This window comes from Anomaloglossus baeobatrachus, chromosome 1, assembly GCF_048569485.1.
Source record: "Anomaloglossus baeobatrachus isolate aAnoBae1 chromosome 1, aAnoBae1.hap1, whole genome shotgun sequence".
Taxonomy (NCBI): Eukaryota; Metazoa; Chordata; class Amphibia; order Anura; family Aromobatidae; genus Anomaloglossus; species Anomaloglossus baeobatrachus.
In genome coordinates this window covers 250742428-250756664 of record NC_134353.1, presented here as the reverse complement: position 1 = coordinate 250756664, position 14237 = coordinate 250742428, and the positions used below count along the sequence as shown (strand labels likewise).

At 42.9% G+C, this 14237-nt stretch overlaps 1 protein-coding gene across 12 annotated transcripts in view; it reads left to right on the top strand.

Annotated features, from left to right (window-relative positions):
- BLTP1 (bridge-like lipid transfer protein family member 1) overlaps window positions 1-14237 on the top strand; it is a 392853-nt gene that overhangs the window by 318350 nt on the left and 60266 nt on the right. For 7 of the 12 annotated variants that reach the window (XM_075348975.1, XM_075349025.1, XM_075348994.1 and 4 more), the window contains 4 exons: window positions 3705-3946; window positions 6533-6748; window positions 7790-7970; window positions 9645-9834. In XM_075348975.1, the coding sequence (XP_075205090.1) occupies window positions 3705-3946; window positions 6533-6748; window positions 7790-7970; window positions 9645-9834 (829 nt within the window). The remainder of the gene's footprint in view (window positions 1-3704; window positions 3947-6532; window positions 6749-7789; window positions 7971-9644; window positions 9835-14237) is intronic. The other 5 variants (XM_075349061.1, XM_075349043.1, XM_075349017.1 and 2 more) reach the window with 3 other exon arrangements.

Genomic DNA, 14237 nt, shown 5'->3' with positions numbered 1-14237 from the left:
GGGGGGTGAGCGACGGGGTGGGGGGCGGCACCCTGCGATCGGTTACAGTGCAGTCACCGCTGCCTGGCACCGGTACTCACCCCAGCTCTGGCTGGGGGAAAGTGCAGCTCACAGCAGGAAGCTCTCAGTGTTAAATATAGGATCGGACGGCGCCTATCAGACCCAATGCACAGGGAGTTGCCATATTTGAGGTGAGTAACTGTCGTTACTCCAAGATGGCAGCTTCCAGTGTTTCAGTAAAAATAGAATTAAATAAAAACTAAATAAACAATGAATTTAATTTTGTATTAAAAGTAATTGATTCCATAATCACCATTATTAATACAAAAATAAAAAAAGACACCTTCCCTTTAAAGGGAACATGTCACATTAAACAATTTCTGATCCGCTTTTATCAGGAGCAGCTGGAGTATAGCACGTATACACTTTTCAAAATTAAGATTAGATCACCAAGTTCGAAAAGTCATGGCATTATGATAAGCACAGGATCAATAATAAATGTTAATGATGTGTAAATTATGAAAAGATGGAAACAAAAATTTCAAAACATCTCGATTTAATCAAATCAGTGGGTCATGTGTAGAAACATACACACTTATGCACCTTGGCATGCTAACAGTAAGGTTATTAATAGTTGTCTGAGTTGTATTCTACCATAGTAAATACACTTGGGCACATGAATGATCAAGATCTTCTACTGGCCCATGTGATTTCCAGACCAACATTCCGCTATCATTGCATCTAAGTCTCCTGCAGGAGTCAGTCGAGAAAAGGATATACCTCCAATCCAGCCTTTGGTGTTCATCTGGAGACCATGTGGGCAATACCATAAAGAGGTATTCACAAGGGAAAGTCACACTGGTCTTTCTCCCAGGATTGGGATTTAGAGTGGCATAATGAACAGTAGCCAGACCCTACTGGACTTTGTCAGGTACACTAATAGCATGGCGATGCTTTAAATTGGTAATGAAACCTTTTGGTACTGCCTTTTCTCCAACATGTCCCAGGAGACACATTATAGAGTAATGCCATGCCGTATGTTGCTTGTGCTACTTCAAGCAGCCTGCATAGCCTCTAGACTTTTCTCCCTAATGCGGGCGTCACACGGGACAATAAATCGTGCGATCGCACTCGCCCCCGTCATTTGTGCATCACGGACAATTAGTTGCCCATGGCGCACAAAGTTGTTAACCCCCCGTCACATGTACTTACCACCCGGGCGACGTCGCTGTGGGCGGCAAACATCCTCTTCCTGAAGGGGGAGGGATGTTCGGCGTCACACGGCAGCCGGCCAATAGAAGCGGAGGGGTGGAGATGAGCGGGATGTAAACATCCCGGCCACCTCCTTCTTCCGCATTGCCGGCGGGACGCAGGTAAGCTGTGTTTGTTGCTCCCGGGGTGTCACACGGAGCGATGTCTGCTGCCACGGGAGCGACAAACAACCGGAACACAGAAGGAGAAACGAGATTATGAAAATGAACGATGTGTCAACGATGAACGAGAAGGTGAGTCTTTCTGCTTGTTCATAGGTGTCACACGGTACGATATCTCTGTCGATGCCGGATGTGCGTCACTAACGACGTGACCCCGACGATATATCGCCAGATATATCGTACCGTGTGACGCCCGCATTAGAACAAATCTGGAATGTTTGCAAAAGGAGCTGCTGCCAGCATCAGATCTTGATGATTTGTGTGCCCAAGCATGGAAGAACATTTCTCAGACAACGATTAATAACCTCATTAATAGCATGCCAAGATGTGTAAGCATATTTCTGTTTGTGATCCTCATACTTGATGCTGAATAAATTAACATCATTTGCACACCATGAACACATCTGTCGATCCTATGATTTCCATAGCTCCACAACTTTTCCTTCTTGGTTTTGCAATTTAATTGTTTAGGTATATATATGCGCACGCACGCACGCACGCACGCACGCACGCACGCACACACACACACACACACACACACACACACACACACACACACACACACACACACACGCGCGCGCGCGCATGCACTGGCGAAATTGTTGCTATCCTTCTGTTAAAGTCAGAAAAGCCCACAATGGTAATGGAGATTACTTTAAACTGACAAAAGTGCTTTACTAAATATTGACTAATGAAAACGAACAAGACTGATGGTGTACCCCTAGAAAAAATTGAGAATAAGTTGAGCATAGAGATGTGTTAAATTAAAGTGTGTCCTAAATTGGAATTGAAAGCCAGCTTCTGGGAGAATGTCTTTTGGACAGATGAGACAAAGCTGGAGCTTTTTGGTGTGTCACATCAGTTCTATGTTCACAGATGCAAAAATGAAGCATACAAGTAAAAGAACATTGTACCTTCTGTGAAATATGAAGGAGGCTTGTTTTGGGGGCTGCTTTGCTGCATCTGACACAGGGTGTCTTGAACATGTGCAGGGTACAATGAAATCACAAGACTAGCAACTCGTTTTTGAGCCAAATATACTGCCCAGTGTCAGAAAGATTGGTCTGGGTCGCAGGCTATGGGTCCTCCAACAGGATAATGACCAAAACTCACAGATTAAAACCTCCAAGAACTGCCAAGAGCAAAGCAATAGAGTATTCTGAAGTGTCCTCCTTTGAGCCGTGACCTAAATCTTATTAAGCATCTGTGGAGAGAGATGAAAAGAACATTCTGGAGAACGCACCCTTCACACCTGAGACAACTGTAGCAGTTTGCTCATGAAGAGCAGGACAAAATACTTGTGGACAGGTGTAGATGTTAAATTGAGAGTTACAGAAATCATTTATTTGCAGAAATTGCCTTAAAATATTGTGCAATAAATTAAGTTAAGGGTAACATTATTTTGTCCAGGACACTTTTAATTATTATTTTTTTTCTTTTGTTTTGTTTTTTTTTTTTTTTTACTGTTGAACCACAATACAAAAGCAATGTTTGATTTTCATTAGTTGATACAAAAGTAAATTTAAATTGAAAATTTACTTTTGTAAGTTTGAAGTTATTTCGGTGACCATGGTGGGTTTTTCTTATTTTAGCAGAAATGTATCATCAGTTTTATCCCATTACACATGTTGCCAATCATTTGTAGCCCAGCTCCTGAAACCCTACTGATCTCTCAAAAGACCCACCTTGAAGGGCGCAGCTCGTTAGACGGAAGCACATGTCTCCTCTCTGAGAGCTCGCAGACAAGAATGAGGTGTATATTATATGTTTTACGAGCTCCATTATTGTTTTCCACACATCTATAATGCTGTGTGATCCATAATTGGGTCATTCAGCAGTTACGGATCCCCATGAATCTGTCATGAGTCATGACCCCTGAACCGGTTATTAATGAGGTTGCTGTGCAGTGTTCTGCTCGAGTCTGCATGAATAATTTCTTCTCACTAATAGATCGTATTTGATTTTCAGGTAATCTTAATGAATCCGTGTACCATCTTGTATGGCTCCTTGTCTACTTGCTCTTGGTGGCTGGTTTTCATTCCTATGCGCTATTTGGAAATCCCTCATTATTCATCATGTTCCCATGTATTCATTAATCACTAATCAGTGTTTTTCATTGCGGCAAACTATTGGGACTTTATCTGCTGCTGCTTTTTTATGTAATTCCTTTATTTCACCACTAGCAAAACGTTTCTTACATAATGCCAGGGATATCAAAAATAAGTAAAACATGTTATAACTGTGTGTTGTTATGTTTTCCCTTTGACACAGTTTCCAGAGGAGGTAGAGACTGATCTGTTGTCAGTTTCCATTGATGGTCCATCTCATTACTCATCCATTAGTGATGGTTCACATTCCGTGTTCAGTTCCCCCAACACCCCACACGTGTTTTCACCAGGCATTCCTTTCCAGACTGAAGAAAAGAGAGAAGACACTACTTCTTCTTCATCAGAAGAGTCTGAAAAAGAGGAAGATCATGAAAGAGAAAAGATGTATGTCTTCAGGAAACCTCAGTACGTAGACTTGATTCATGATCAAACTAGAAAGAAGTATTTTGTGCACAAAATTAAGATCAGCTGAGTTTATCTTTCCTGAGTTTATTAATGCGAGTGTGCTTTTTTTTCCAAGTATACAAGTGGATCTGTCAGCATGTGAAAGCAGTATGTTACAGCTATGCTTTTAGTAGCCAAAATGACACAAAAAATGTTCTTCAGCATTCCATTAGGATCAGAAAGAGGTGGTGGGAGTTTGATACGGTAGGTATTACAGCCGGTAGAGGTGAGGGGGTTGAGTACACAGCAGTCTGCAACCACTGCCCTAAGCATTAGGGAGAGCTGGTGGGCGTGCATACACAGCAGTCTGTCAATCACTACTCTGAGGGACAGGTAGAAGTGGAGGGTGCATGTGTGGCACCCCAGGGTTCAGTTGCCACAAATATACCTGTACCTGGGCAGGGAAGGATCTCCACATTAGGTAATCCCACATACAACATTTCCACTCCAAGCCTGGAGGGGGAGCTCTACAAGTCGAGTTCAGGTGAGGTCCCCTTTAAAGCCAGGTTTGTAGGTGGAGTCAGAGAGACAGTTGACAGTTGGAGAAAAGGAGACTGTGCGAGCAGAGAGTGAGGGGAGACATCAAAATGGAGAGGGCAGTGCTTAGCCCGCACAAGTAACTGTGTGACCGCCTGAGGGATCAAGAGTGAGGCAAAAGAGGAGTGACCGGGGAGGTGGAGCCAGACCGGTTCATCCCCAAGGAACAGCGCTGATTATCGGACACCGGCGTCCGAGATTGTGAGGGATCTAATCTGCCCAGCAATAAAGACCGGGGGCCAGGGAGACTGCAGATCTCCCGGTCGCAGCAGCACCTGAAGGCAAAGCCGCTACACAGAGCTTAGGGATCGCAGTGAGTACAGCAGTGCCCCTTAGAGAAGCTCCCGCCGCCTGCCATATAGGTGAAGACAGTGAGAGAGGGACAAGGTATAGCTACAGGCAGCCTAGTACCAAGGAGAAACAGCGCAGCAGGGAGGCCACACAACTGACCTGGTGCAGAGATCCTGAACTGTTCCCAGATCACCAAAAGCTGTAACATCAGAAACTGAACCCCTTTTTAACACCTGCAAGTAAAATCTGGTCAGAGTTAATGAATTGGTGTGATGCACTTTATTTCTTCATCTGAGGAGCCATAGGCTGCTGCACTAAAGTGACAGTTGAAAAGGCTGTGAAGAAAAACCGCCATATCTGTGTACTACTAAAACTGCCCTGGGGACCCCGCTTCACCTACGGGAAGCGTAAACAACTGGCTGCCTAACCATCACCCCAGAGGTCTGATCTGCAGCCCCAGTAACCATACTGGAACCGTAGGTGGCATCACGAAATACTTTTATTTATTTATTTATTTTTTCTTTATTTTTTTTTTATTTTTATTATTTATTGACTTTCAGCGACCACCAGGGCCACGGAACCGGGCACAGGCCCCCGTGACATAATCCCATTAACCAACACCCAAAACCGAGTACCCCACGGCCCTGGGGCGGGTCACATGCATTTCAGTCACTACCCTGAGAGGCAGGGATAGGTGGTGGGAGTGCATACACAGCAGTCTGCGATCATTACTCTAAAGAGCAGGGATAGGTGGTGACAGTGCATACATGGCAATTTGTCAACCACTACTCTGAGGGCCAGGTAGAAGTGGGGGCTGCATACACAGAAGCATTTCACTCACTACCCTGAGACGCAGGGAGAGGTGGGGGAGTGCATTTACAGCAGTTTGTAAATCACTACTCTGAGGGGCAGGGAGAAGTAGGGAAAGTGCATGGCTCAGGGGCGCTACACATACATAGCAGTCTGTCAATCACTATCTGAGGGGCAGGTATAGGTGGATAGGTGCATACATAGAAACTTTTCAGTTACTACCCTGTGGGGCAGGGGGGGGGGGTAAGAATACATACACAGCAATTTCACCATCCCTGCTGTACATTCATGAATAATCCAGACTTCAGTAAAGTTTTTATGCCAGAAAACTGGCGTAAAATATTTTGAAAAGTTGCAATTTTTTTGTGCAACTCAGAGTTGTGCAAAAATGTTACTGCTTTTGCCATTTTTACATCAATTTAAAGCAGCTCCACCAAAATGAAACTAGCCTAGGTGGGAGAGAACACTGCTATACCCGACTGTCAAATGCTGCAAAAGTCCTGGCATTTTCTTATTCCAGAACTATTACTCCATTCCCTGACTGGTGTAGCATTCCTGGCGAGATAAAATGGAGGTACATGTCACTGATGAAATATACCAAATTCGTTAAGCGGCATGTGCTTCTTAATGACTGGCACATCGTACTCTAGCAAGCCCTTCATTGAGAATGGCATATGAATGTCTTAATGAATTGGCCCTTATGTGTTTGCTTCCAGTGCTTCTATTAACCAAATGGAACATTTTCTGTGTGTCATATTGGCTGCTAACAGCTCAGATCTGCCCCATACTTTGCTAGCCTTACACAGGCCAGCATGCTAAGCTGACAGATCCACCTTAACATATGTTTCTTCAGCAAGTCTTCAGAAGTTGGTGAAATTACCCATGTAATGCTGTTTCTGTAACACTCAGACCAAACAACCGGAAGAAGTCTTCAGGATTTGCGGCAGTTCATCAACTGTTTACAGAGCGTTGGCCATCTACTCCATCCAGCCGAAATGTGTCCAGCACTGCAACTGAAAGGAACATAGACTTTGAGCTAGACATAAGAGTGGAAATAGACTGCGGAAAATGTGTGCTGCACCCCACAACATTACAGCCAGATCATGATGACATAAGTTTGAGACGGTAATCTAATTGATAATCAGTAGTCTGCTAAACGCCATGATTAAGGCTGGGTTACACGTTGACGACAACATAGGTCGCAGAGCAAATAAATGCTGTAGCCCTCTCCTATATCGTAGTGAAATGCAAATGAATGGGGTCACATTGCAACATACAGTGTATCACAACAAGCAAGTCAAAAAGTGTGTGTGGATTTTTTAACTTGCTTGTGGTGTTTATATTATCTTGCGGCTCACAGTGCGTCCTTATTTACCTTTGTTTTGTTGCGATGCAGCAGCAATATACAGAGATCTTTGGCTGCCATAACCTGTGTTGTGGTTGAAGCTGCTATGTAATCCCAGCCTCAAAGGGGTTGTCCAGACTTTACATAAAGGTCTGTAATCACACTGTGACTGCAAACAATCTGTGCGCACACTGTCAGGAATCCCCGGTATTACTAGAATGAACAAATGGTCTCATGACCACATGTGTGCCATTTGTATACCTGCGGTCTTCAGCCTATTGACACATCCGGCAAATCGCATACTTGCAATCACGTGAGCACTTGCTTGCACTGACAATACCGTGGAATCCTGACAGTGTGCGCTCATAAAGTGACAGCAGACTGTTGTGTCAAGTCTGGACGAACCCCTTTAATCAACAAGTACATGTTGAAAAGCCACATCGATATCTAAGGGCTTGTTTTAAAGCCCAGTGAATCTTTTCAAAAGCATGCACAGTTCTTTTTATGCTCTGTGAACACAATATAGAATTCTGATTTTACATTTTTAATAACTAATTTTTCATCTATTATAGGAATACATTGCTCTTATTAATATTGTATGAATTATGCAATTTGTGCTATTTTTTATACCTTGAAAGTGCGGCTTTTTATATATATATATATATATATATATATATATATATATATATATATATATATATATATAATAAGCAATTTGTAAACTGCCATTTGGAGTACATAAAAAAACGTTTACTGGCTAATATGTCTACTGTACATGATACAAATACAATTTATGGAGCGAATCCTGTTTGTTTGCGCAGCAGCTGTGACAGAAGCTCTCGAAGTCTTGATCAAGACTCTCCGTCTAAAAAGAAAAAGTTTCAAAATAATTATGCATCCACAACTCACTTACTGGCTGGGAAGAAGGTGCCATCATCTCTACAAACTAAAACAAGTGACTCGGAAACCACTGTCTTTTATATTCCAGGAGTTGACGTGAAGGTAAGTTCAATGCGATCAACCTACATGACGTTGCTTTGTAATTTTCATCTCCTCTGTTGTGAGATACTCTAATATTTGACAATAGAGTGGACACATAAACAGACATTGGACAGTTTTAAGAACTAGAAATATACAATACTTGCTAATATTCTTGTATTTACAATGGTGTATATACACAGAGGAGGCTGTCGTCAATCACTTGCTGGCTAACGATAACAGCACGCTCACTCTACAGTGAGTGGTGACTGTATCCGCTCTGCACTCCTATGACTGGAAAAGCACAAACTTTTTTATTTTTTTCATTTATTAAATGTCCATAATAAAATGCACAGCACTAATCCTCCAAATGATGAACTCACTGACCCACGTCTGGTGCCATTGCATTTTTAATTGTATAATTATGGGTAGGAGTTCATCATGTAGAGAAGTAGTGCTGCACTTTTTATTATGGATCTTTAACAGAGAAGATTTTTTTTTTTAAGGAATGTGGATGTGCCATTTCTCCTTTTATTGTTCCTTTGTTACAAGTTGAGGGCCCACAACAGGATTAGTACCCATTTCTCTCTTAAACCAGTGTTATCCTAAAGAATTTTTTTGCAGTATTACCGACATGAAAAGTCCATTTATTTGTTTTAAGGCTGCAGGGAGGAAATAACTTAATTTTCTCCCTGTAGCTGCTTCTCCAGTAAGTTAGCTACACAGGATTTAAACACTGTTTATTTGTAGATTAACCCTATACCTGCAAGTGAATAGCATTTCTGGGTGTGTCCGTTTCCCTTTAAAGGGGTTGTCCAGCAAAATATTGTTTTAGGCAAGGGTTGTTGTAAAATGTTGAGATGCTAAGTCACCTGTGGTCAGCTCCATAGATTTAGCTCAGGTCACGTCAAGTGTGGACGCAACTGCATTGGCTCAATGTCACTGAATCCTGTTATTGGCTGCAGTGGTCAGGTGACTGGAACAGCGCATTAGATGTTTCTCTCATGACATGCTGCTTAAGTCACCTGACCACTGCAGACACTCACAGACTTCAGCAGTCCTGTAACATCCGGTTGGCACAGTCAGCGTTTCTAATCCACCAAAGCGTTCCTGCATTGGATGCACAGGGTGACAGCAGGTAAGTATGGCTTCATTTGTTATTTTTTTAACAACCAAATGCTGGAAAACCTTTTTAAGTTTTTCGGCATTAAAGCACCACTCCAGCATTTTTTATTTATTTTTTTTTTTAACACCGCATTGATGCCTTAGATTTAAGTCCCCTGCCTCTGGTCTTACACTCAACCTTCAGCATTTTCATCTTCGTTTCAGCTACACTCCAGCGCCATCTTGAGCTTGTACCTTCTGACAGGGGTTACATCACAAGCACGCAATGCAAGTCTATGAGAGCCAGAACAGGGCTGTCATAGACTAACATTGAGTTGTGACCTCCAGCAGGTCACAAATTGCCGCAGACCAACCAGAGCAGCGGCGATAAGAGAAGACCGCAGCAGGTGAGTATAAGACAGGGGTCAGGGGACTTAAATTTAAAGCACCACTCCAGCGCTGAAATAAAATAAAAAACGCTAGCTTAGTGCTTCCAGTGCTCAATGTTCTGGGATTGAATGCTAATCTCTGTTGGCTGCAGAAAATTAGAATTGTCTTTTTCTATGTGAAATGAAATAACCTGTTTCTGTTTAGCTGCACTACAACTCAAAAACACTAAAGACCGAATCGCCAAATGCTTCAAGAGGATCATCTTTGCCAAGAACCCTTTCTAAAGAATCAAAGCTGTATGGTATGAAAGATACTGCAACATCTCCTTTACCTAGTACTGTCCACAGCAAGACTAACACCTTATTACCACCCCCTCCCCCACCCATCCCCTCAGGTACTTGGTCTATTGTGTCTGGAACAAATTTCATTGCACGTTCTTTTACCATTAATGATTTAAATACCTCCATTATTGTTCATTTAGTGTTATAACATTCTCTGTAAGTTTTACATAGCATGACCATTTCCCATTTGTTGCTAAAGAATGTGTGCAATATTTATTGTAATGGCAAAAGCTAAATTTTTATAGCATAAAGTGGGAGATCCTTCTGCTACCGGTAGATTGAATTCTTCAGATTAATTTTTTTTTTTTTTTAAATCAGATCTTTTTTTATTAAATCATTAGGGATCAATACAGAGAGTATTTCACTTTTCATATAACTGATAACAATAAACAGATAAACACATGTGATTTATAAATCAGGTTCTTTCTCTGCATATATGTAAATATAATAGAGTTCTCAAGTCATAATTATATTATATAGCTTGAGCCTACAAACCTCGTGGCTCTACAAATAAACAAAACTTAAATTATGTAATAATGACTCAGACTAACAGGAACACCTCCTCCATCAGCCGTGTCACTCCACATCATATTGCTATACTCTCCCGCCCCTCCCTCTCCGTGCAGTCATCCATGAAACCATTCCAGTCCTCTCTCACCTCTTCATTCAAAGTCCACTTCGTCACAGAAAAAACTAGTTTTAATTCCCTTCCTCACACATGCCATCACTGCAGGCACAACAGTAACCGGTCCAGCATTGCATCCCGAACCAGTGCAGTAGAGGGTAGGCCCGGCAACTCCATCCATGGCCGCCAAATGCTGTAAAACTTTTTCAATGTTTTTCTTTTTAAATAAACTCCCCTTTCCAATCTTATGACGTTATTTAATTTGTTTTTGAGCTCTGGTAATGTTGGTGGTAGAGGGTCTAACCAGTGATATGCAAGTAGCTTTCTTGCTTGGTACAAGATACGTGCTATTCCCAGGGCTGTTGGAGAATCCGGATCCACTTCTCCTTCCCACAGACTCAACAGGCACAGGCGGGGTGACGGTTGTGTTGTGATATGATATATTTGATCTATAAGTCCCAGGGTTTGGTTCCAGAAATCACCAATGTGTCCACACTCCCACATAACATGCATCAAATGGGCATCATCCTGTCCACACCTAACACACTGTGTGTTTGGTCTGAGTCCCATCTTAAATAGTAGACTGGGAGTTTTATATACCCTGTGGATGAGATATATTTGAGACAGCTTTTGGCACTCCGATACCGCCAGTTTAGGAACTTGTTCCAATATATCAGACCACTGGCCTTCCGTCAGGGGACCGACGTCTCGTTCCCATTTGCTTTTAACAATCAATGGATGTGTTTCCAGATGGGCAGGTAGTAATTTTTTATATAATTCCGAAATAAGACCCTTAGAGGACTCAGATGTAAGCAGCCTATGTAATGTTTGATTATGTGTCACTGTTACCGGGTTTGTCCTCCCCTGTCTTTCCAGTGCGTGTCTCAGCTGCAAATACTGATAAAAGAAGACATGCGGAAGGTGAAACTCCGTTCTCAGTTGTTCAAAGCTTTTAAGAGTATTATTTTGTAGTACTTGTGACACTAAATGGATCCCTTTATCCTCCCATCCTCTGAACCCTACTAATTTTTTAATTTCTGGCAAGTCGGGGTTCTGCCACAGTGGCCAGAGCTCTGTAGGTCCGCTTATCCCCAAAAGAGACTTACCCCTGTCCCACACCCGGAATATCATAGCCAGTGTGGGATATCGTGCCCCATTTATCTGTCTTTGTCCCACATCCAACCGGCAACCTGGGTACTTCCATACTGATCCCTCTCTCACTATATCACCACTGGTATCATACTCTCCTTCTTTGCCCCAACCCCTCAGATGTTGCATCTGGGAGGCTATATAGTATATATATGGGTTTGGTACCGCCAGTCCTCCCTCCTCCTTTCCCCGCTGTAGCACTTCCAGTCGAATCCTAGCTTGCTTTTTCTTCCAAATAAGTTCCCGGAATATTGTATTAATTTTTACAAAAAATTCCCTACATATCCACACTGGAGAATTATGTATAAGGTATAGTAATTGTGGCATCATTACCATTTTAATTAAATTGGATCTGCCGATATTTGATAGCAGCAAACGGCACCAGGTATGCACTTTTACTCTGAATCGCTGTAACAGGGGTTCCAGATTTAGGGCCTGGAAATCCTTCGGGATTGGGCTGACAATTACTCCCAGATATTTAAACTCACGGACCACAGGAACTGGAATCTGTAAGTCCGAAAAGTCCCCCGGAACGGGGTCCAACGGCATTAAAGCCGACTTGGACCAGTTGATTCGTAGACCAGACCTCTGTCCAAATTCCCGAATGATATTCATTGCCGGCAAAATCGAGGAACGTACCCTGTCTAAATATAAGAGTAGATCGTCTGCGTATAATGATATCTTTTGTTCCACTGCTCCACACCGAAATCCCTCTACCTCCCTGGATTTCCGTATTGCCACTGCCAACGGCTCCACTGCAGTCGCGAATAGCAAGGGTGAAAGCGGGCACCCCTGTCTAGTACCTCTTCCAAGAGGAAAAGACTCGGAGACCCTGCCATTAACCCTAACCTTCGCCACCGGTGAGTCATATAGCAGTTTTACCCAATTTATGAATCTATGTCCAAAGCCCATTTTCCGAAGTACAGCCCACATATATTTCCATTCAAGGCTATCGAACGCCTTAGCGGCGTCTAAAGACAAAATTGCCCTTTCCCCCGGTACCTCAGAACTATGTTGAATTCCCAAATATAATTTCCTGAGATTCATAGATGTGGCTCTGCATGGAATGAATCCTGTCTGATCACTCTGCACTATAGATGAGATGACTCGGGACATCCTATTGGCGAGCACCTTGGCCAGCAATTTAATGTCTGTTTGTAGGAGAGAAATTGGGCGATACGAATCCGGGATCTCTGGATCTTTTCCGGGTTTTAATATTAAGACTATTAAGGCTTCCCTCATAGAGGGCGGGAGGACCCTCTGCCTTTCAGATTCTTCAAATACCTTAAGTAGTTTGGGTAACAGTAAGGGTGCATACGTTTTATAAAACTCTCCAGGCAGGCCATCCGTTCCCGCAGCTTTTTCATTTTGTGTCTGGCCAAGCGCTTCCTCCAGTTCTTCCAATGAGATGTCCCGGTCCAGCAATTCCCTGTTTACATCACTCCGTGTAGGAAGAGAGAGAGCATCCAAATACTGCTCAATCTCAGTCTCCGTGAGGTCACAGTCTGATGTGTATAGCCGCATAAAATACCTTTTAATTTCTCTTATTATATCCTCGCTTTCTGTTACAAAGTCACCTGATTCCGTCTTTAACCTATTTATATAAGAAGATCCTTCCTGTGCTCTAATGACTGTGGCCAGTAGGTGCCCCATACCCTCCCCCGCCATAAAATAATTTTGTTTAAGGAAATAGCATTTATTTTCTGCCACCGACATGAGATTTTCTTTGAGTGACATCTGTGCCTTCTCTAGAGTGTTTTTAGTTTCTACTGTCTGGTTGAGCACAACCGCAGCCTCCGCATCAGATACCTTCTGAATCAGACTCTGGGTGTAACATTTGGTTTGATTTTTGCGTATGCATATTTCTCGAATATATATGCCCCTTACCACAGCTTTCATAGAGTCCCAAACTATGTGTGGCGGTGCAGAGCACTCATTAAGATGAAAGTATTCCAGAATGTTATCATATAAAGATCCCCCAATAAGCTGGATCCAGAAGGGATTAAGTTTCCAGATAGGCCTGGGCAGAGCGAGGGGGTTTCCCCATGCAAGCGTAACATGTAATGGTGAGTGATCAGATACACTTCTAGGTAGGTAGGCAGGCCACCTTTTGTGTATATGAGGCCATAAGTGTGTTTCCAATAGCCAGGTCTATCCGTGACATGGTGTGGTGGGAGCTAGAGTAACAGGAGAATTGTTTGGTTGTGGGGTGTTGGGCACGCCAAAGATCTACAAAACCCAGCTCTGTTAGCATTCTAGCAAATGAAGTCGGGGCGGCGTTCTCCGATATATGTTTCCCGAGTGTAATTTATCTAGATAGGGATGTAAGTAATTATTAAAATCCCCTATCAAAAGCGTCGGCACAGATGGAAGGGAATCTAAAATAGACAATATCCTTTTTCTTTATCGTTCCTATGGGAGACCCAGACATTGGGTGTATAGCTTCTGCCTCCGGAGGACACACAAAGTACTACACTAAAAAGTGTAGCTCCTCCCTCTGAGCATATATACCCCCTGGATAACCAGATCTAGCCAGTTCATTGCTTTGTGTTCAGGAGGCATACATCCACACATGCATTCTCATCTGATTTTTCATTTTTGGAAAGATTTTGAAGAAAAGCGGGTCCAAGTCTGGACCCCCGGCATGTCCCTTCTCACCCCACTGTGTCGGCGGTGTTGTTA